The sequence below is a fragment of the Onychostruthus taczanowskii genome, unplaced genomic scaffold (assembly GCF_017590055.1).
Source record: "Onychostruthus taczanowskii isolate IOZ18803 unplaced genomic scaffold, ASM1759005v1 scaffold55, whole genome shotgun sequence".
NCBI lineage: Eukaryota > Metazoa > Chordata > Aves > Passeriformes > Passeridae > Onychostruthus > Onychostruthus taczanowskii.
Window position 1 is genome coordinate 4,438,794 of NW_024503124.1, and position 23,832 is coordinate 4,462,625.

The 23,832-nt window shown below is 46.1% G+C and overlaps 1 protein-coding gene across 5 annotated transcripts in view; it reads right to left on the reverse strand.

Moving 5' to 3' along the window:
• Nucleotides 1-23,832, reverse strand: part of SPTBN1 (spectrin beta, non-erythrocytic 1) — a 115,174-nt gene that overhangs the window by 31,363 nt on the left and 59,979 nt on the right. For all 5 annotated transcript variants that reach the window (XM_041417216.1, XM_041417220.1, XM_041417217.1 and 2 more), the window contains exons 3-15: nucleotides 14,873-15,024; nucleotides 10,343-10,516; nucleotides 9,629-9,720; nucleotides 9,174-9,254; nucleotides 8,361-8,476; nucleotides 7,398-7,510; nucleotides 6,607-6,794; nucleotides 5,224-5,341; nucleotides 3,789-3,947; nucleotides 2,880-3,182; nucleotides 1,951-2,104; nucleotides 396-1,266; nucleotides 123-257 (exon numbers count right to left, since the gene is read on the reverse strand). In XM_041417216.1, the coding sequence (XP_041273150.1) occupies nucleotides 123-257; nucleotides 396-1,266; nucleotides 1,951-2,104; nucleotides 2,880-3,182; nucleotides 3,789-3,947; nucleotides 5,224-5,341; nucleotides 6,607-6,794; nucleotides 7,398-7,510; nucleotides 8,361-8,476; nucleotides 9,174-9,254; nucleotides 9,629-9,720; nucleotides 10,343-10,516; nucleotides 14,873-15,024 (2,656 nt within the window). The remainder of the gene's footprint in view (nucleotides 1-122; nucleotides 258-395; nucleotides 1,267-1,950; nucleotides 2,105-2,879; nucleotides 3,183-3,788; nucleotides 3,948-5,223; nucleotides 5,342-6,606; nucleotides 6,795-7,397; nucleotides 7,511-8,360; nucleotides 8,477-9,173; nucleotides 9,255-9,628; nucleotides 9,721-10,342; nucleotides 10,517-14,872; nucleotides 15,025-23,832) is intronic.

Sequence of the window (23,832 nt, forward strand, 5' to 3'; positions counted from 1 at the left end):
TTAAAGATTCTTCAGGTAACAGCATCAGAATATCTTAAAAAAGCCTGCTTAAGAAAAACAAATGACCCCACCATACTTGTTCCAGCTGGTGTGATGCTCCTGAGCACGAGGCTTTCACTTACCTTGTGTTGAGTTTATCTTGCTGTGCTTTGATCTTCTCCCCAGGGTGGCCACTGTGCATCAGCTGCCTGGCAATCTGGTTCACCACGGCCACACGGGATGCCTGGTTGTTCATTTCTGGCTCCAAGCTTTCAAACCTGGAGTGGGAGAAAACAAACAAACACAAGATCCCCCAGGCATTAGAGAATCTGAGCTACAGGCAAGCTGAGAAAGGTAGCTGGGGTAAAACACTTCCACCCAGTACTCCCCAAACTTCCTGGTAAAGGCATTCTCACCTGTGCTGGATCACTTCCAGGTCCTCCAGCTTCTCTGGAATCTGCATGTTATTCAGCCATTTCTCCTTTTCGTCGATCCAAAGCTCACAAGCATCTGCCTCACTGAACATCTTATAGAGAGCGAGGGTATCCTGCAGGGCCTGTTTGCGCAGCCGGGTCAGCTCAGCAACCTCTTTGTATCTCTCCTCAATTCCGGACAACCTGCCTTGCACATCTGGAGACTCCGCGTGCTCCTGCGGCAGGGCCTTGGCCTGCTCGTGAAGAGAGTCGATGGTCGGCCGGTAGCTCGCAATCTCTTCAGCCACATCTTTGTGTTTCTTGACCAAGGACTGAGTGGAATATTCATCATGGCCAACGTCATTACTGGAGACAATCTTGAGGATGTCCAACATCCACGCGTCAATATCGTCAGCATCAGCCTGGAACTGGTGAAGGAGAGAGGCTTCCTCCAGCCTCTTCTTCCTAATGGCAGATAACTGCTCCAGGTTAGCCCACTGCTCCCGGATATCCTTAATTCTTTCTCTGATCTTCTCAGACCCAAAATGCTCTTCCGCGATCATGTCTTCACCTTCTTTTATCGCCTGCTGAAAGTGGCCGCTGCGGCCACTCATCTCATCCTCAAACGCCTTGTGTTTACTCAAGAGTCGGACAACACTGGTTAGGTCCTTCCCATAGTCATCAGATGACAGGATCTGCTCCTTCTCCCTGATCCAGCCCTCCTCTTCAGCCATTTCCCAGAAGAATTTCCAGAGGCGCCGGGACTCCTCGAGGCGCGCACGGCGCTCGGCCGCGAGCTGGCAGAGCTCCTGGTAGCAGAACTCCATGTGAGCCACGCGGTCCCTGATCACCTGTGGGTCACAGGGCTTGTAACCTGCTCGGACAGAGAACGTGTGTTACCACCTGGCCTCGCTCGCTCCCATCCCCACAGCTGGGGCACAGGCAGAGCTCTGAATTCCTGCATGTGCCAGCTACAAGGTTCACATGAAAGAATCCACGGCTAGTCTAAGGAAAGTGAGTGGGAAGTGTTCAAGCTCCACCACACAATAACGCAGACCAGAAAACACTATTCTTTCCAAAAGACAAAAAAAAAAACCCAAAAGGAAAGATATTCATGACTGTTTCCAGTGAGCCAAAATTCACTGAATTCAGATTTATGCACAACTGCACAAAATGGACATAATTTATTCTATTAACAGCGCTGGGTTCTAGGGAATTGCTTCCTTTTAGGATAAATCGGGACACCATCAGACTGGGTCCAACAATCTGTGTAAATGTTTGCATTAGGAACACAGCAAGGGGAGCCGTGGTGACCCTCTACAAAGTCACAGCGGCTGCTGGTGAGGAGTGTGACATCCCATGCAAGGCACAATGCCACACTCAATTCCTGAACAGGCTCCTGGACAAATGAATCATTGAAATGCTGAGTACAGAAGGAACAAATGGAGCTGGATTCTCCCATTCTGGTGGGAAATTTACCTATCTTGCAGAACTAATGAATGTCACAGATAACCTCATAGGTAATTAAGACAAAACGGGTATATGGGGTGCTGGTTACCTTCTCCATCAGTGGCAAACTTCTGAGCAGAGGCATTGACCCCTCTTACTCTCTCAGCCTGAATAGCGATGTCAGCTTCCACCAGAGCATGTTTCTGCAGCAGGTCCTCAACTCCCAACAAATGTTTGCCATAGTCTTGGGACAGCAAAAGCACCTGAACAAAATGAGAAAGACAAGTAAAACAGGCTGAAGGCCATAAGCTGCTTGCTTCTTTGGGACTCCAGGCACTGTTATCTGTTGGTACATCAGGTCAGAGGAACTCCAGGCCCATAAGGACAGAAATTTCAAATGTGGAGACATGGCTGATACAAATTTGAGCCAGCAGTTTTGAAATCACTGGCAACGACTAAGAACTTGACTGCTCTTCAATGAATTTGCAGTCTAGGATGCTGAGAGGCTGAGTTAGCTCAGCAGGGCCAAGGAGCTGCACTCAGCCCAAGTGCTGTGAGCTCCTGCTGAGCTGTTTCTTTCCTCCAACAGCTTCCAAGTTCTGCTGGCTGATGGACAAGTTGTGGTCCTTTCCCTTCCCGAATCCCAGGAGAACAGACAGGAAGAAATTCAAGCTTTTTAAAGCAGAGAGGTGAAGAGGTGACTTGCTCCCCATGTAAATCATGATGGAGAGAGATTATCTCATTCCCTTTTACCAAATCTGTCATCTCTACCCAAGCACTGTGACCAAAACTTCTGGGCTCTATGAGACAAACATGAAGCTAGAAAGTAGCTTTCTATAGGAGTGAACTTGTTCTTTTTCCTTGACATGGTTTTAATCTTTATTGTTAACAAATCATAAGGAATTTGTTCACCGCTCTTGAATGTGGATCTTCTGGGTCTGTCTACTAAACCAGAGGGGCAAAATGAATCTTGACAGAAAGGGACACGTACACCTCTGAGCAATATTCGGTCTGCATTCTCAAAGGACTTCCACCCACCTTCATCTCGTCCATCCAGTCCATAATGTACAGCATTTCCTGGAAAATCTTCTGTAGCCCAAGGTTCATCTCCAGCCGCTGTCTCCGTGCCCGGAGCAGCTCCAGGAGATACTCCCACAGGCGGATGACATTGTCCTTCCTTGCAGTGATGCGTTTGATGTCGTGGTAGTTTTCAGTCTCGAGCTCCTTCGCCACCGCCACCACGGCCTGAACCCGCTCCTCGTACGCCGCGATGTCCGTCTCGATGGCCTCGTGCTTCTTCGTGGCAGCCTCCACTGCTGGGAGGTCAAAGCCAAAATTGTCCTGCAAAGATAGAGGCACTTCTTGAGGAATGGCTGCTGAGGACAAAAGTCTCTCTGCTCAACCTCTGCTGTCAGTTCTGACTTGGCAAAACACACTTGTTAGCAAATCCGGGACCTCAAAATGCTCCTGAGAGTCTTCTTTAAATAAAATAAGAGATGCCTCTGATAATAAAGAACTACTGATAAAATCAGAGATATTATTCACTGCCTTTGCGGGAAGAATCACATGGCCATCAGGATTAGTCTGGGGCTGATCTAATATTATCATCTCTAATAATAAACAATAAAATTAACTCCTGGGCTAATTTCACTGCACTCAGCAAAATATTCATGTAAAGAAAATATTGACTGTGGGTAGTAATTTCCTCATCAAATTCTCCTGACCACAGTCTGGTAGGTTCAAGGAAGGGAATCCCAAACGTATAAAAGTGAGGATGTACAGTACATACACATATAGAATAACTAAATGCAATAAATAAATATACACATACATAGATGTCGTAAAATATGAGGCACAGGGAAGAAAATGTTCTCCTTGCAAGAACTGCATCCTGTAATTACTCATGGGAACAATTTTAGTCACCCAGACAATTTCTGAGAGCAGCACCTGAGAAACGAGACGTTGATTTTCACTCAGCCAAGTTTCTCTCATAGCTGCCTTGCGATCGAATCTCCGTGCAAGTTGTTCCAGTTTCTCTTGTCTGATGAGCTCATTTCGCAGTGCCAGTTCTCTTTCATGTTCAGCTTTTTCCAGTCTTTCCCAGGCCTGAAGATATGGAGGAAAAACACATGGCTTCTAAACAACACATTCTTACAAGATTATGATAAATCCCATCTCCTTTGCATGAAATCAGGGCTGAAGCCACTACAGGCAACTTTCACCAAACTGGTTCAATTATTTATAAGCCTATAAATCCAGTTTGCACTGGCTGGCCCTACACCTTGTTTGCTAATATAAACACACGACTTAAAATCTGTTCTCAATTTAGTCAGTCATTTTCTGAGCAAGTTGTTTATCTCAGATGCATTTTCTCTCGTCCTTTCTTACCCCCCTTCCCAACAAAGCCTAAGGAAACCACCTGGCTTGAATGTGTAAGAAAGAGTTTATTTAAAAAAATAAAATCTCCTGAGTGCTGCTCCCAAACAAGCAGATTCTATCTTCCTCCTTTAGGAAATGGGAATTAAGAGATTCATGGCCTCTCACCTCCAAAATCAACATACAACTGTTATTCTTCATTACACTTTGGAAAAGAAAACAACTGCAGAATTTGCTTACTTCTGGTGCTTACAAGTCCTTTATTCCCCCCAAGCTAGGAGTTATTCATATGCATGATGAATTTATTACAAAAATCAGAAGTCTTAGAAGCTGGAAGTCAGCTAATCACCTCTCAGATCTTCTTACAGACAACAAAAAAACCCTCAATTAAACACAAACTAAATCTAAATCCGAACAGATGTGAAACTGCCTGAAACACGACTATTTTGGGCATTCCTCCTGCAACCAGGAGAGCTGAGCAGTTTGCTGCTCCCTGGGATGAGGCCACAGACACCCACAACAGCTGGTATGGGACTGCCAAGCATGATTAAACACAAAGGAGAAAGCTGCCAGGCTGAAGCTGTTTGTTATCCTTGAGAGAGCCTGTCAACTCTGCTGTGCTCAGCCCTGCCCTGCCAGCTGCAGCAGCAGAGAACAGGCTGCAGGAATCCAGAGGGATCCACGATGCCCAGGCAGGGCACTGGGAGGTGAAGGGGAGGGCACAGCACCTACTGCTGCTGCCTTCTGTCACTTCTCTCCAACAGCCAGGACCACGAGGGGCAAGGCAGAGCTGGCAGCCCCAGGAGCAGAAGCTCCTACAGATGCTGAGGACAGCCCAGGCCTGGCTCAGGGAAGTAAGTCCGAGCTACAGGAAAAGGTCACCCCACCTCACCCATCCCTTACAGCCCCACATCAAGGCTGGAGATCACAAATGGTTTTGAGAAGAACAAATGTTGAGAGAAAACAGCAATATCCTGAGTCACAGGGGAGGAGCTGCTCAGTTTACCTTGTTAATGTCAGAGATGAGTTTGCCCTCCCTCGGCATGTACACTTTCTGATTGTTGGCTCTCATTTTGCTTTGGATGGTAAAAAGCAGCACTTCCAGGTTTCCTTTTTCTGTAAATCTAAACAAAATTTTGCAAGAGAATTGAGTCAAACTTTCATTACTGCTAAGGTATAATCATAGAATCATGAATTGACAGAATGGTTTGGGTTGGAAAGGACCTCAAAGCCCATCCAGTTACACCCCCTGCCAGGGCAGGGACACCTTCCAGTATCCCAGCCCTGTCCCACCCAGTCTGGAACACTTCCAGGGATGGGGCAGCCACAGCTTCTCTGGGTAACCTGTGCCAGGGCCTCACCACACTTACAGGGAAGCTCTTCTATAAAACATTGAATATAGTCAACTACAATAAACTATAATACAGCACTTGTTTAAAATGTTGACGTGGTGAATGGTGCATTCACATAAACACCTCCATCTTGTGTGGAAGCTGGGAGCAATGGAAATAGCCCACACTTCCCCTGGAGCCAGTTGGGGCAGACAGCAAAAGCAACTTCACAGAAGTCAGCTGTCTGAGTGTTTGGATTTAAACCCCTCGGGGGACAGGAAAAGGCTTTTTTTTAATTCTAGTACGTGCACTGTCCTAGTTCACTCCATCAGCACAAGAAATGGAAGTTTTATTTAAAGCCCTCCGCCATCAGTAAACTCTTCCCACTGTTTTCCCTGTGTTGTATGCCTGGGAAACAAACAAACTCCAGGGGCATTAGGGAATAGTCTGCAATTTTAGAAGAAGTCTGGATCCTGTGTAATGTTTTGGGTCGTGATTATTATTCATTAGAACTCGAATTAGACAAAAATAATAAACAGATTTAATATCACAATCCTAAAGAGGCTTTCCAGAAAGAAGTTGCCCTGTTCTGCTTGTATCAGTTTGAGTAAGTAGAGCTGTTTGACAAAGCCAGACACGTTTCCTCTTCATGTTGGATAAGCAGTAGGGATCTTTTAATAGCAGCATTTTGGTATTATCCTCTGCTATTAAAAGCACGAGTGGTGACATTACTGTACTACCACAGTATGCTATTACCACTCATATGATAAGACAGGCATCCCAGGGCAGGGACAGCTTCCAGGACTCCCAGATCCTGTGGGAGACATGCTATTCTTGTTGCTGTTGTTATTATTTGCTCACTGAACAGCACAAAGCAAACAGGCCCCAAGTAACACCGACGAGTACCAATCAGGAATATGAGAGCTGGGCTTGCTCAGGAAAATAAATTCTTAAGCCACAACTAAAATTACTTGGATGTGTTTGTTTTTTAAAAAAATCAATGAGTGACTAAGCCAGCAATGCCACTGACTGTTGTGTTAAGATGAGGTTAAACTCACTTGGGTGGTTTCTCCACTGTGCGGTAAGTGTTGAACGCCTGCAGCTGCTGCTGCACCCCAACCAGGGAGTTGGCGAATTTGCGATTGTTGAGGATGATAATGGTTTGCTCAATCCACTCCAGCAGGTCAGAAGCCAGGGACTCGTATTTTTCTATCATTTTCTCTGTTTCAATGGCATTGTCAAGCACCTGCAACAGCAGCACAACACACATGAGTCACAAGGGCAGTGCTCTTCAGTCATTTAAATCCTACAAGCCACATAAAAGAAACTGCTGGGAGACTTGAGTTGTGAATCAGAGTACTCACTGCCGGGATCCCTGAGGAATGAGAGCTTGGCATTTTTCAGCACTAAATTCCCAAGATCCCACAGCAGTAGGGGGGCAGAGCTGAGGCTCACACAAGGGTTCATGTCCAGTCTGCCAGCTGAAAGGACCGGGGCAATGTCGCCAAAGGACAGAGAATGACTGCACATGTTTTAAATTAGGGACTTTTCCAGAGGAGACAGAGGGCCCAGAGGGTGAGGAGCAGTTAATGAGAAAGGAAAAGTAGCAATGATGCAAAATGAACAAGCAAAAATAAAACACCAGCCAAATGCTTTCTAATGTGAGGCAGCTGGAAATTAACTACTCCTCATAGTCACATGGGAATATTTAACATTCAAAATATGTTCAAAAGCAAAAAAATCAAAATTACCAGAGAGTGGACTCTTTAAAAATTAACACCCAAGAGGAAAAAGAAAATCAGAAATATTTTGCTTGTTTTGTAACAATTTATAATTTAAACTGGCAGACCTTTCCGATACGTTTTCCTTCGACAGCCAAAGCTTTCATCTTGGAGAAGTAGTGGTAATATGTCACCACATAGGTGATGATTGACTTTTCATCAGGGTGATCAACACTGATATCTGCAAACCAAACAAGAGTTATCTCAGCATGCTGAGGCTGCAGGGGTTACACCGAGAGAGCTCAGAGTGCACCAAGGATACGTTTGGGAGTCAGAGATGGGGTCAGTGGCAGTTCAGCCCCTAAGGTTGGTGTCCTAATAAAAAGTAAATTGAGCAGCTTTGCACTGGTTCTGGCAGTAGTGTGGACTGGGGCTAAAGCTTGGGGCCTTTGGGCTTTACAGTCAAGTTCCAGACTTTGCCACAGCTTGTGCACAGCCAAATAACTCCTCTGGTGTCTGTGTGAGTTGACAGAACTACTGTTAATTGACAACTTCAGTGCTGTGTCAGCATTTGGAGAGAGGAATTCAAACTTATGTCTGTCCAGGTGAATCTGAGAGATACAGGTGGAAAACAAAATATTTCTCAGCAATTCTGAGGCACTGGAAAATAAACAAGAAGAAACTTGCCTAAACACATCGCTCCTGCCCTGTGACACAAAATGATCTTGCCCCAGCACTGGGAGCACACACATTCCCACAGAAGCACAGGCTGAAGTTTCTTTGCTCCTCTGCTTCTCTTCCTTCTCAGAAAGAAGCCTCTGACTGGAATGACTTCATGGACACATGACCAGGCCAACAAACTTGTTCAGATGTCAGTAAATAAACACAGGATTAAGGGCTCTTGTGCTACTGCTGCTCAGTTTGCTGCTGGAGAAATTTCACATTCTCCCCCTCCCTCTCTGCCTGTATCACCAGGTGAGTCAGCAGCATCCAGCTGCTCTTGGACACAAAAAGCTGCCACAGAGATGTGCTCTGACATTGAGGGGTGGGAAGAAAGAGCCCTTAAGTGCTGAAACTGCTGGAATTCTTACCCTCAGGGTCCAGGAGCTTGGTAAGACCAAGGTGCTGCTCTGCAAGGTTAAAAGCATTCTGCAGATTGTAGTGTGCATTTGATTTCTTCAGCTTGTCAAAATCAATCAGATCAGGCCTAGACAGGACGGAAAATTCTTTAGATTTCCCAAAGCACAGCGCAGCCACCCTCAAATGAACTAAAATCTCCAACCCTTAGAAAACCCAGCCAACGTTTCACGGGCCCTATGCATTTCCCAGCAGTGTTAAAGGAATGAAGCAATGCCCAGCACATGGCACAGCAGGACCTGGCCATGGGAGAGAGCAGGGGAGAGCTAAACAGCAGGGAAGGTGACCCTGGAGAAAAGAAGAACATAGCTGTGGTCATGAGTCTCATGACCATGGAAGCGTGCAATCCATCTGGATTAACTCCACCTTGAGCAGCATCCCCAGCCATGGCAGCCTGGCACCACATCTGGCCACCCTTGGGCAGGGATTTCCTTTCCCTCCAGGCTGCTCTGGGTGTGCTTCCCTACTCCTGCGCCTAAATTCCAGACGTGGGCATGAGTTACTCACTGAGGTACAAGAACCAAACCAAACCCAAATAGTCACAGGTGTAATTTATGCCCATGAAACCAAACACAGCCTGTTTTGACTTGTGGTGTGAGAAGCTGCTGCCCAGCCAAGCTCACAATGACCACAAGAGCTGTAAAGCTCAAAACAAGACAAGTTGCTCTAAAACTCTCAGCAACTCCTCAACCTCCTGCTCTTCACAGATTTTTAAAATCAAGCTGCAAGGTAGCTCCAAACCAGGGCAGACATTGAGCCACACATACCTGTGCTTATGGATCAGTGCATTGAACGCCATCCCATCCCTCCAGCTTGTTGTAAAGTTGTGGATATTGACGTTGGGGTACCTGCAGAACAAACCCAAGGAAAGTGCAATCAATACAGCACCCCCAGTGCAGCTCTGCACACTCTGGCACCAAAAGCCAGAGCAGGAAGCCATTGAGTTTCCCTTGAAATTGCAATTCTTTCTTCAGAATAGGGAGAAAAAGAGTCAGCATATTACTACATATATATTCATGGATTATCCAGTTGGTACGTTTATCACCCAGAATTGACATCACAAATTCAGACTTTTCTGACTTGTAAACGTCAACTCATTTGTCTTGAATTCCCTCTCACTAAATCCACTTAAGAAGAGATATGTTTGCCCATTTAAAATTATTTCAACAAAAACTCCAAATGCTGTAAGAGCTTTAGAGAGAATGGCTTAATTCACACTCACCCAGCTGTTTTCATCTGGCACCACAAAAGCAAAGCATCTTTAGCAGATTTCTTCTCTTTGTTGTCCTCAGTTTCAACGCTGATATCTTGGATCTAAAAGTAACATAGAAGATTTCAATATTTCTCTGAGAAAACACATTGCCTTTTTGGAAAAGGTGTAAGGAATCCTGGAAAACACCAAAATTAATGCTATTAAATGTTTATTATTATGATATTTATTTTGAGTTATATATTTATTATATGAATGCATTATTCTTTCTGCAAAAGGACTTTCCATCCTTTTTAAACTAAAAGCAAAGGCCAATCTGGAACTCGCTGGAAAACAAGAAATCTCAAGCCTTAGCTGGGACACTAAAATAATTCCCGTGGGCACCCTTAATCCATGTCAGTGCCAAGCCAGCCAAGTTATAGATAACCAGCATGAAGATGGAGAGCAGCTCAGGGCAGCATTTCCTCCTGGATCTAGTGTGGAGACTGGAGCTTCACATTTATTAGTGACTTAAAAAGAAAGCCATATGAATTTCCCCACAGGAAACTCCCACCACAGGTCAGCAGCACCACAGGCACTGATTTATCCTGACAGGTTCCCAAGCACTCCTCCCTCCCATCAGATGGGAGCACCTGGGAGCACTCTGCTCCAAAAGTGCACGGTGAAGTATGTGACAAACAGGCGTGGAAAGCTCATCCATGTATCTGTGTGTGCACACAACTCTACCTGGAATCTCAGGATAATGGTCCAAATAAGGCCAAGTGTCAGCCTGTGATTCCCATCCACAATATCATGAGATCCCATGTTTTCTAGGTGCACTCGTTGCTCCTTCAGGAACTGGAGGGCTTTATCCACATTCTCCAGGCAATGGATGCGCATCCTTCCTTTAGTTGGTTTAGGCTAGAAGGTAAAAGGAAGAATAAAAACATTTATTACTGTAGATGGGTGGGGGGAAAATCAGAGCTTGTAAACTCAGTCCTGGCCAGGGCATCACCACTCCCAGGCAGTAATGCTGCATTTGTTCCTCAAATTCTAGGGACAAAACCACTCCTTGCATCTTTCAGCCCATTTTCACCAGGATAATGGAAGCAGGTGCCAAACCCATGGTAGAAAAACCAATATCCTGGACCTGGGCAGGACACATGACCCCAATTTAATTTGCCTTTCAAAGGATTTTTCCTGCTTACTTCCCTCATGTTTCCTCTCCAGGGATATTCACTCACAAGCTCAGATTTGAACTGTGAGCTAGTCAGTAGATCTCCTCCAGAAGGAAATGGCATTGCTTTTCTTTGGTCAGTAAATCGGATAAAGAGTAAGAAAGTAACAGAGATCGATTACAAATTTTTCTTCATAAGAAAAAAACACTAATTAAAAAAAATCAGCTACATCAACATAACACAGCTATATGAAGGCCCAGTGCAACTGCAAAAATGCAACGAATGTGATATCAGCATGCAGAATTCTGCCGTAAAACTGAATAGAATTGAGGGAACGTTGTTGTGCAGATAAGGATTACAGCTGAATAGCCTGTTCAGTGGGCACTGGGATGTCACCAAAGGTACTCAGCCAAACGACTAATTGCCATAATGTCCTTGTTTTCTGCAGTGAATGTAATTAAGTGGCCATGGAAATAGCTCAGGCAATATCCTTGCCCCAGTCTGCATTCAAGGTGAAGAGTTTTGGCCAGTGCCACGGTACAGTCCCTGCCATGGTACAGAAACACAGCCTGTGGCACAAGGGGTGGTGGAGAGGGAAGCCATGCAGGAAGATGACCTTTGGGACACACAAACCCTGAGGTCACCGGCCTCAGCCTCAGTCAGCCTGGGTCTGTTCTCCTCCCGAGGCTGGGGAAGGATGCAGGATCAACCCACAGCTCACAGCAAGGAGGAGAATTTCCAGGAGACTCCCTCTGCTTTGGCGTATAAAAGGGCCTCCAAAGGGGCCCAAATTGCAGCCTGTGCACACCCCATCCATCCCATACGCTGCCAGTGCAAAGAGCCACAGCTGGAGCAGAAGAAGCAGGAGAGAGCTGCATGGTTGGCTGAAGCCTCCCAGAAATTCCTCACTCAGCAGGGACAATCTGGGATCCAGCCTTTAGCTGGCACCATCAATCATTAGGAGTGTAGGAAGCTGGACCTAAGGCTTGACTGAACCTTGCAAAACAAAACACAGGGAGGAGGCAGTTTGGGGCAGGAGGGAAGGCGGAGGCCTGGCTGCATCCCCAACTCCGGCCCATGGCTGGTCTCAGCCCATGGCCACACCTGGAGCCCGGGAGCAGCTTCCCAGGCCTGCTCACCTGCACAAGGATGTTCACAAGGCTCAGGAAATGACTGTGGCTGTGGCCACTTCTCAGCAGCAGTGGCAGACTGCAGCCTGTCCCCTGTGCCTTAACACAGCCCTTCCCACAGCCCAAAGCAGCACCTGCACCACCTCTATTGCCTCAAAGTACCAAGCAGAAAAGGACTCAAAAAGCTCATTTTGTGCTCTCAGAAGCTCCGGTGCCATGGTTACAGAGCTAAAACCATTCACCAGAGATGTTTTATGTAGAGGAAGAGGCGTCTGAGTCTGGTTTGTACAAGGTGTGGCTGTGCTTGCCACACTCCCCTGCATAGCCTCAGGATGAGGCACAGTGAGACATATCTTGCACTTTTATTGGGCTAACACAGATCCAGACACTGAGTGGAGGGAAAGCAAGTACCAAACCCAAGTCTTCACATACACATTACAGGAAAACTGGTTCTACATCAAAACCCTTCCTCTTTTCCAAGAGAAAATGTGACAGAATTCACTACAGAGAATGTGCTTAAGTGGTTTGACCTTTGAGCATCCAGGAATTGCAAGGAATTTACTAATCCTTAATTTGGTTAGGGAAGAAACTGAGCTAAATGCTTAATCTTAGGACAAAAACAATTCCCAGCTTTATTTTTCTGTTTGGGAGAAGCTGGTTAACAGTGTGTGCAAACCAAATTACAACTGTCCTTTCATGCTGGCTGGATTCTTTCCCGCTGTGCTCAATGAGAGCATTGCATGCTATCAGTTTCCTTCCAAACACTGCTGTGCAGAGGACATTATGCTGTAAGGTCTGGACTAACCACTAGGATTAGGAATCAAACTGAGCAAGGTCAGGAAGATGTAGGTGTTGCCATTATTGGTTGCTCTCATTTTGAGTTTCTCCAACACACCTCCAAGGAATGTGGGTTTTCATCAACAAAAATCACAGTAAGTTTTGAAAAAGCGGGGTTTGTGCAATCAAAGTGAGAGGGCAAAGAGCAGCCCTGCTTCCCTGACTGGGATCCAAAATCCTGGACTCTGCTCCACAGCCTCCAGAATCTGAATCCCAGTTTCAAAAGTGAGGAAATAACTTCTGTTTGTTCTACTACACCAGTAAATACACCATGTTTATGGGATACTCACCTATGCTAGCTTCTGCTTTCTTACCATGTGATATTTCTTGTCTTGATTTTAAGCCTTCTGCATAAGATCTGCCTTCAAATTTCTCTGGGGTGCCATGGAGATGCCAGAATCTACCTAATATTGACTAAAATAAATTCCAAAAACTGAAGAACATCAGCAAGTGGAGGCTGCATGGCAGTCCTCCTGGAATATTTTTGGTGTGTGTAAGATTCTCCTGGAATACTTTTGGTGTGTGTAATTGTCTCAAGGTTTAGTGCATTGCGTTTACTCTTGTTTGCAGAAGAAGGTGTGGTGGAATGCACTGTTCAAACAGAGCCTGCTGTCCTCCAGCCTCAGATAAGGAAGCTACAAAAAGAATGTCTGGTGGTGCAGGCAGCTGCCAATGCCAGACACAATGATGCAAGTGCAGCTCCAGGAGGCTCCTGTCCTCTCCCCACCCCACAGTCATAGCTGCCCTGTTGCATTTTCCAAAACCTGGAGTGAAATATGGAAATGAACGGTGCAACCATGGTCATGGGACTGCTCTGAGCTTCCTATTTGCTGCTGAAAGTCAAATCTTGACAGGCAGATTAACCAGAGGTGACACAGTTGGTGTCTCAGCCCTCAAATAATGGGGCATGTTGGTCTCAACTATCCCTGTGTGAGGAATACCTGCTACCTGCAGTGAGCACATCAAACCCAACACATGGCTGGGGTGAGTGGTCTGGCACAGACAGAGAGGGGCTCAGAGCAAACTGCAGCTGATGAACACCAGGATTTGTTACCCCATCCCCAGAGGCACTTCTGTGCACATCCCAACTCCCTCGCCCTCCCAGAGGCACTCAGGCAGCTCCTCTCCTGCCTCCCCACACACACACTACACTGGGCCATATGTTCCACTCATTAACCAGAGTCTTAAGCCACAGAGCTCCACTAATAGGAGAGCTTGATGGCAAGTGATTACCCAGCCCCCTGCAGCCTTGGGTCTTAGCTAAAGACTGGTGTTTCTTTGAAAAGATTGCTCTAAATTAGGCAGCTAAGAGCATCACCATCATTTAAGGAACTGAAGGAAAAGCTGATACCCAGCCACTTCCTGGCACCCAATTTTCCTCTTGTGCAGCAGCATTTTCTACTACAAGGACTTTCTTACTCACCACTCCTTGTGCTGGTACCAAGGGGGTGCCTCAGCACACCCAAAGAAAGAATTTGACCCATTTGTTTATATTGATTTTAGATATTCCCCTTACCAAAGAAAGCCCAAACCTTATCTATGTGAGTAAAATCAAGTACACTCAGGGACATTCCTCAGCAGTGGGGTGTAATGAACACACCTCCAGCTGCTCCCAGGGTGACGTGGCCCTCTCCAACTATTGTCCTGCACAACCCTGGCATGCTCTGGGAAGGGAGCAGGGATGTGCCAGGCCTGCAGACCTGCATCAGTGCAGGGTTTGTTAGCAGAGAAATGGGCCACTGCCCACAGGGCACAGGTGTCTCAGCATATCTAACTCACCACCACCAAGGGATCTAAGGGGCTCAGGAACATTTTGTACTCTGTGCCTGTCAGATTTGGGAGCAGGGAACATGCTGCTGGAAGCATTCAGCATGTGCCCAGCAAGGAACCTTTGAAGAAGACTTCCTTTGATTCCCACTGAATCCAGTACGAAGGCATTTCGGTGGTGTCTGGACCCAGCTGAAGCAATATAACTCTTTTTTTTGTTTCCTTTAATATATAAAAATATATTTTCAGTGCTGAACCCTCAGCACTCCGATTTCCTATACTGCAGTTGAGACAAGGATTCACAAAACCCCACCCAAATCCAAGCCAACCCAATCTCCCCACCATGGATACTGATAAGCACTTACAAGTCTCTCTCCTGAAAGCACTTCCAGGAGTTTGATGAGCATCCTCCCATCTCGAAGGTCAGTGTACAGGTCTGTAATTCGGCAGGACACACGAGCCAAGTGGGAATTCACCCACTTGGTGAAGGTCTTCTTCTGAACTGCCTCACGTTCATCTGTGGGGAAAACAACAGAATGTTACTCAAAATAAATCACAGCTCAGGTTTCTACGTGAAAATGGGATGCTCAATCATTTAAGATTAAATCAAAGGTATGGCTTGTCTTTCTGGGAGAATCATTGATGAAATTAGGACTTTTCATTAAAAACCCACCATTCTTCACCTGCTGAGTTCACCTGCTCTGGAACACACACAAATCCATAACAGATCCCCCAAAATACCACAAGTCCTTTTGGATTAAGACAAATATGATAGAGAGCAGAGACCAACATTTCCCACTGACTTTTTTCCTTCTCATGACAATACTTATTTGCAGATTCAACATTTGTAACTGTATTTACACAATGTCAACACAAATTTTTCCATAACTGCATGCCTGAGGTAGACAAGCATTTATACCAAGCCATAGAAAAATAGATTCTTTCCACCTTCCCTTCCCAGAGTCTTTCACAACAGTTTATAGAGGAAAACATTGGCTGTGAGAGCTCTCTTACTGCACAGGCTCACTGCAGTCCACATTAATTCACAAACTCCTACCCAGCTCCTATCTGCCAAGCCCAGAGCTCTCAGACAGAAAACATTATACATCTCTGTGGTTACATTATTTTGCCAAGGGCTTTGGATGAAGCCTTGTTAACCAAAAGTCATTTCACTGAGCTGGGAAATACTACAGACCAAATTTGTCAAAACACAGGTGCTCTGACTCGGACTCTGGAAGCCGCAATTAGACAGATGAATGGAAGTGCTCTGCTTTCCCAGGCAGACAAGATTCCAAGCCTCCCATCAGTCTCTATAAAGTTGTTGGCATGTACAGAAACAAGACATGAAGACAGATTAATCCTAAACTGCAGTGCCCCCAGCTCTGAAAGCTCCAAAAATGTTGCTTAAAACACTGAGAACATTTCAGATGTGGCTGCCCAGGGGTTTGGTGGATGTTGTCCTCCCAAAGGAAGGATGTGCTCCCTTCCTGGCAGTGCAGCATGGTGGGGGCATGGTCCCAGCACATTCATAACCAGTCACTGCCTCCAGGACCTAGGGGACAGCAGCAAAAATCTGATCATGGTGAGGTGGGATGACAAAGATGCTGAGAGTGAAGAAGACAGAAAGCTGGGTACCAAGTAAAATAAGAAAAGACAGTAAGAAGAGAAATCAGATAACAGAACAGTGGTGAGTAGGAGGAGAGCAGACCTGCACTGAGTGCTGGTTTGCACAACTGCACAAACCCCACCCTAAGATTTCAGTTCCTCCCACTTATTTCTGAACTTGTTCTTCCTACCCATGTGCTTAGACATGACCAAATCTACTGCCCTGAAACTGCCCCATTTTTGACAGCTTTTACCTACCTCTTAAGGAGTGAAATTACACATGTGGCTTGGAAGAATGTCAAATTGGGGTTAGTGACAAAACAATGTTCTTTGGGTAAACTGACACTTTGCATTTTTGTGTTTGCCCTTACTCTGCGTGGAGCAGAGCATTCCTGTGATAGAGGAAGAGAACAGATCAGAAGAAACTGCAGCCAGTGTCTACTAGCTTTAAATATATATTTTTATGAACTATTTATAGCAAGTGCCTGGGAATGCTGTATCTGCATATCTGCTTGTCTAGTAATCCATGCCTTTACTTGAAGTATTTTTTTGAAATGAGTCACAGAAGAGAAACGTTGCAATAGTTGGTGCTTTTTAAAGAAAATTCCATCAGAAATTATGTCTCCTTTCACCAGCTCGTACAAGCCCCAGAACAGATCAGCAAGTTTGTTTATTTAATTACTGTAGTCTCTACACAGAAGCACAACATTCAGTGATCCCTGTGCTTACATTCATTCCAAAGAGAAATGCCAATGTACAGGACCATGAAAAAAGAGCTGCTATACAAAATATTATGTAAAACAAAAAGAGCTATCAAATGCCATCTTAAACCCCACCCTTAAAACAATATTTGGTCAAAAATGATGGTTATCAATAATTCTCCCAATTTGGGGTCACAGTGAAAGTAAAGAATGGAAGAAGAACCTCCATGTGGGTTTAGTAAAAGGAGATGAAGAGTCAGGGCCTAATTTTGAACAGATGAAAGACACAATGTGGGAAATGCAGTGACACATCAAGTCATGTTGTGAAACCTTTGGAGCCATGGTATTAACTGACACCAGCTTGGGATCTTCTGGTGTTGAAAGCAAGTCAAGGAAGCCAACAGAGCAAGCAGCCCTTCCAGGACAGGGAGAACAGGTCCCTCCTGGGGACAGTGTCCATGTAGCTCTGAGGTTGCTTTCCCAAAAAGCTTTCCTACCCCAGCCACCCCAGCATTTTCAGTGGAGGACAGAGTGCATTTTTCAGGCAGTGGGGACTTGGGGAAAAAAAGCTGAGAAAGTTTTACTGACTTCTTGTCTTGAGTGTTGCCTCAGCATCCTTAATCACAATGAACTATCAGGGAGAGAGAGGATGGGAGTCCAGCCTGGCTGGAGACCCTCTGTGCCGGGGGAGCTGATGGTGGTGCCCTTAGGAGTGTTTTCTGTACTCTAGAGTTCAAAGCCAGTGGCTGCCTCTCCCCTTCTGCTCTCCCGTTTCCTCAGCCTTGCTCTGGGTGGCCTCGATTTCCTGTTTACAGCGAGAGGCCGCAGGGCCCCGTTGGTTTCCCCGGCTCCCACCTCCGCCCCAGCTCGCTCTTGCCTGAGCTGCTCTCACCTGATCCCCACCCATCCTCTGTGGCACCAGCCTCCTCCCTGCCGGCTCCACCGCTCCAAAATAGTGTGAAAGTCTCTACTGTGCTGGGTCCAGCACTAACTTCTTGTGCTGAGCCTACAGTCAGCTTTTCACAGGAGCTCCAGAAAGTTCAGAGCTGGAGCTGTTCATGGCTTTTCACTTTCTTTCCATCTCTCCTCTGATTTACAGCAAGCAGGGCCCAAAGCAGGATGATCCCTTATTGTTTAGGTGCAGCCCGATGGGAAAAGCCTGTGGCACCACACAAATGCCAGGCCCCCACATGGCACTGCCAACTTTTGGGGACAACCAGCAACTTATGTCAGAAAAATGGCACTGGAGAGACACAGCAGCTCTTTCAGGCTCCTAATGGGGCAGTCACCCAGGACGGCCAGGCTTTATCCTGCACTTGGCACAGGCAGAGCACAGCTCTAATTCCCCACTGACACTCTCAGCCAGAGAAGCCCCTGGAGGGAGAAGGCACAGCCCTTCTTACCCCGCATCACTTCACTCCTCTTGTGCTCCCACAACGTGGGAAAGCAAACCAAGCCCATTTGGAAAGTGGTGTGACTGGAGCTGGTCATGTTAAAACCTCTCCTGATTATTTCTACATGGTGTTTCACAATGACAGCAGGTTTTTGCAATGCTTTTATCAACCCTTTCTAACTGATAAACTATTTTTCTGCTCAAGGGTTTCAGGTTAAAACACACACAGAATTAAAACCAAGGAATTTTGGTTGTATGTTTCAGATAGAGAAAGATACGTACAGAAATGTGGTGCTTAGAGCCCTGACAATTTGGTTAAGCAAACAACACAACTGTGACTCTATTAATGTGCAAAAACCTCCACAGTAAGGGCCAGGTGCATCCATGAACGGTGACTCCAGGGATTTAACATCAGCCATGGGCCTTGAGTGCTATTTACAAACCTCATGTGATGGTTTTGACAAATGTCCTTCATATTTTCAAAAACACAGTTATGGATTTTGAAGATTAATTAAAATGAGAGGATATGGGTGGAGCTCCAAGTGTCCTACAGCTTGTGAAAACATTTGTTTCCCAAGGGTAAAGAGAAATGAGCAACATGCAAAACATGCACAGCAGGAAAACGGAAAGCGCTCTCCGAGCAGTATCAATAATAGAGAATCCAACTTATCTTGAAGCAACACTGGGAAGGAAATTTCCTTTATGCGGAAGGCCCCATGACAATGCTACCACCAGACAGGGGCTTGCAAACTCCAGCACTGTGATTGTGATGCATCAAGGACTGACTTTGTTTAGGAGTTTAGTAAATAAACCAGAGTTGGTACACTGAAAGCATAAACTGAGCTGGACAGGATCACAAACAGGCATCAGGATCACAAACAGGCATCTAACCCCTTCCTTGCTTGAGGGGAGACCATTCTTCCTCCACTAATTTGATGAGAAAAAATCTGACAAAAATGCAGTCCACTTTCTGAAAGCCCAGAGCTCAGTTACCGAGTCCCCAGTGCGGGACAGTGACGGGGGGGTCACATACACCACCCCCTCTGTCACACGCTCAGCTCCGCTGGGTGGACTCAATAGGGCTGTGCCAGAATAATGGTGAATTTGTTTTAATAACTGCCTGGGAAAGGCAGGGCTACAGGAGCTGGCTGACAGCAGTGTGGGCCCCGTGACCCTGTGTACTCCCACATGCCAGCAGCCGGTCCGGGCCCCAGGGCCTCTGCGTGCGGCACTGACCGCAGCCGTGGCAAAGGTTACCTGCTACCTGCCTGCTAAAAGCAGCTTCCAGACACCCTGATCCCTTCCATACCGGTCAGACCACATTTCCAACACATTGACCTTGAATCCCTTTCAAATGGAGTGGTAAATCTGTTTAGGCCATGCTGCTGCCAGCCCCGCACAGGTAAAATGACTTTGGGTGTGTGACAGCTCTCACCAGCCCCTGGACTGGGGCAAAAGCCTCCACGCAGCAAAGGGGGTGCTCTCAAAGGAGCCCAAGCAGTGAAACTGGAGCACAAAAAGGAGAGCTGAAAGGAGCAGTCTGGGACTGCTGCTGGGCTCTCAGCCCCTCAGGACAGCCCAGCCATCAGCGGCACCAACAGCCTCCCTGCTAAGCCCAGTCCAAGGGCAGCTGCTCTTGGCACTGGCACTGTCCATGGATCCCTGCAATTCCTCAAGCAAGACAAATTACAGATGATTTTTAATCCCTAACTCCAAAAGCTCCATCTCCTGCAGGTTTTCTTCTTATACTTTCATGCTGGAAGTAATTTCTCCAGCTTAAAATGATTATTTTTTTTATTATAGCATCCAGTGTGTGCTCTACATGAAGCACTGCAACATCCACTCACTCACAGATCAGCTGAGTGCTGTTCTAAGCACACCACTTCTGCTGATAGCCACTATCCACAGCTTCCCAGAATTTCCCAGATGATATTCTCATTTGACAGAGCACAGAGAAAACAGAGCTTCCTTTCACAGGACAATGTTCCCATTGCTGTTGGTGTTCAGGGTGAAAAATATTCACCCTATGCTTTCTCACAGATCCAAGGATGTGGAGTGAAACAGCCAGTAATATTCACAGCTTCACAAATTCCAGCTGTGCTTTGAAATTTTTCAGTTGAGAAAGATTTGTGAGGGAAGGGCAGATCAGCTACTGGGACCAGAATGTGGTGATCAAATAAGATTTTATCAGTAAACAATATGAACAGATGTGCTGTGATAAGCTTCACTGTTTGCTGGAGTAAGCAAAGAGCAACAGAGAACATGAAATAACTCTGACATGGGCCCAGCCTCTGATATTCCAGGCAGGCTTGAATGGAACAACCTGGCCCTGAGGCATGCAGAGCCCTCAGCAGGTCTGACACAACTCCTTTGGTCCCCACTCCAGCAGCACCTTGACAAACAGTGCTGGTGGCTCCTGCTCCTTAGATTCCCTATCTAAATCGAGGGCTGTGGGCTCAGAGACAACTGTGCACTGCCAGCAGCCCTGGGCTGTGCCTCAGGCTGGGGAAGGAGGCTGAGGCTGGGTTTGTGTGCTCCTCACAGCCCAGCAGGACCCCACCCTGGGTGAGACCCCTGTGGGACTGCAGCTTGTGGGGTGTGTAGCTATGCAAAGCACTGAACTGATGCACCACTAAATATAGCCCAGAGGGTAAAAAGCACCTCAGTGTATCCACTGAGGATCAGCTGAGGAGAGAAACATGTGGCTTGGGTAAACACGCCCAAAATGATGGCCTTTCCACATGGTCCCACACTGCTGTATTAGTCCTTGGGCATCAGGAAGCCCAGAGAACAATGCACAAGCATGCACAGCCAGGCACAGATAGTCTAAATGGAAATATATTGGAATTGATCTATGGGGAAGAAAATGAAGGAAGGAGGAAAGATCACTATTAGCTATCAGTGGAGAAAAGGAAATTTTCTCCTAACATTCAAGTTTCTTTTAATATTCAGGTGTCCTATACCAGTAAACTGAGCAGTGGATGCTGCTTTTCTCTAGCTGCAGACGACAGGTTAAGACTGAAAATTTGGATTGATAAAAATGGAAGAAACAAAGCTTAATGTATAAAACACAAGTCCATAGTACACACATGCAGGAACAAGGAAAAAACTAGAACAAAACCTGCAGGAAGTCAAATTTACACATGACACACAGAGAACATGATCCACGTGGGTCCAGTGCTTAGAAAAATGCATCTCCTTGGCTTTAATCTTGCTGACAGTTTACCATGGAGGAATGGGAGTGGAGCAGCTGATCATTCTCATGCAAATAGGATGCGTTTGTTAATGGTTATTTTATGGCACAAAGTAATCTGTGGAGTGATTTCCAATCCAAACTGGTGAGATCACACCGAAGCTTTTACGTGCTCCAGCATGACTTAAACAAGAACTTGAATGCAAATGTTAAAGATGACAAAGCAATGAAGGGATTTTGTTTGTGCTGTGTTTAGCTGGTGATTTCATTAGGAGCAAAATCTTTGCTGCTTTCCTGACTCTACTACATGGAGACAATTGTGGAGAAATCAGGGGTGTGTTCAGCAATCCTTTTGCTTTTACTAGGAAGCACCAGCCAGCTGCTAAATCCTATTAAATATCTACCCTTCCCTAATAAACGTTACAGCATGTGACCACTTTCACTGCAGAAAATCCTCTGGAAAAGAAAAAAGGGAAAGCTACATAATGCAGCATGTGGAACAAACAATTCTGCTGCTTTCTCTCTTTGATGGCACTAAACCTCCCTCAATAACATGATGCACAGAACAATGTCCAGGAGTCAGCCAAGCGTTGGGGGGTGTGGAAGGGCAGGTCCCTTCGTGGTCTTTATTTTTACACAGAGTTTATGGCATTTTGGTGTCAGCAACACAAAAATGAACCTTCCACAAGCCAGATGCACATTCATGTACAGGAATGACTATGTTCATCTCCAAAAAGTTACTGCAGAGCCATCCACAGCAAATAAACATAAAAGTCATCTGGGCTTAACAGATTAAACTGGTAGACAAACTCAGCTTTTGATTGATAGTTTTTGTTTCAGTTCAGAAGATAAGATGACATATTTAAGCAGATTTAGAGGAGCAGTGCCCAGCTCTCCCTGCATTGGTGACGGCTGTGTGAACTGCTGGTTTAACTTCAGGGGACTGGAACACAAACCTGTGTAACCATCTCCCACAACATGCCCAGCTCCCTCTGGGGAGAACACCATCACAGGGCCCATTACAGCAACAGCAAACAGTCAGCTGCTCTTCTGGTTCTCCAGGAACCCCAGTGACTGCTGCTTCTTCTGTATGAAATGCAAAGCAGCTACAGAAACACCACTTTTAGTGGGTAAATCAAATGATTTAACACTTCTGGGGGCTGCTCTTGTATTTACCTACCACACCTTCAGCTTCAACTACCACCACCTACCCTGGGTTGCACATGACAGCTGAACAAAATGATCACATGGACCAAGGCCTGAATCCCAAACTGTATAACAGAATCACAGACTTCGGTTGGACAGGATCTTAAATAGAATCCAGTTCCACCCCTGTGCCATAGGCCAGGACACCTTCCACAAGGCCAGGTTGCTCAGAGCTCCATCCAGCCCAGCCTTAAATCCCCATCCAGGGATGGGGCAGCCACAGCTGCTCTGGGCAACCTGTGCCAGGGCATCACCACCCTCATAGGGAAGAATTTCCTCCCAGTATCCCATCTAACCCTTCTCTCTGTCAGTGTGAAGCCATTCCCCCTTATCCTGTCACTCCAGACTCTTGTAAACAGTCTCTCTCCATCTTTCTTGTACCTTCTTCAGGCACTGTCAGGTCACTCTGAAGCTTCTTTTCCTCAGGCTGCACAACCCCAGTTCTCTCAGCCTTTCCCAAAGCAGAGGTGCTCCATCTCTCTAACCATCTTGGTGGCCTTCTCTGGGCCTCTCTTCCTCCTTTCTGAAGAAGATGTTACAAACCCATAGCTACAGCAAAATAGCAGAAGTACAGATGAATAAAGGAGTAACTTTTTGGCCTTATGACGTGCAGTGTTCAAATGGGCCTCCTTTAAAAAGCAGCATGGAAAATGTCTCAGTGCTGCTGGCAATTTACACAAAAGGACACAAACCCCTCATGGCTGATTTGATGTCAGTGTTTGTTGCCACTTTTCCCTTTTGCGTAAGAAACAAATTACTTAATCAAAAGGAGCATGGAAAAAGCATCTCCCTGTCCCAGGACACTGACTGCAAAATTCCCACAGAAGAACAATGAGAACCTGAGGTCACTGCACTGTTTCAAGCACACACAATCTGGGGGGGGGCTTGGAAGTTTCCTTTAAAACACATTATATGCATAATGCAGGGAAGTACCAGGGGATTTTTGAGGGGGACAAAAACATTTTTCTATAGGGGTCCAAACCACTCTCTGACTGGCAGTGTTGAACGAGTGTGAGAGCAAGGCTTGGGCTTGGCATGGGCAGGGAACACGCCAGGTCCTTCCCTACATCAGATCCATCTTATTTCTCTCCGTGTTCAGCAAGCCCAGCAGAATGAGTGTTTTTACAGTGGATTCCCATTTGTCTATGGGAAGGAAAGCAAGAGTAGGAAGAAGGAGCTGGGGGGTTTTATTATTTCTGTTGCTCTCTTTTCCTTTCAGCATTCCTC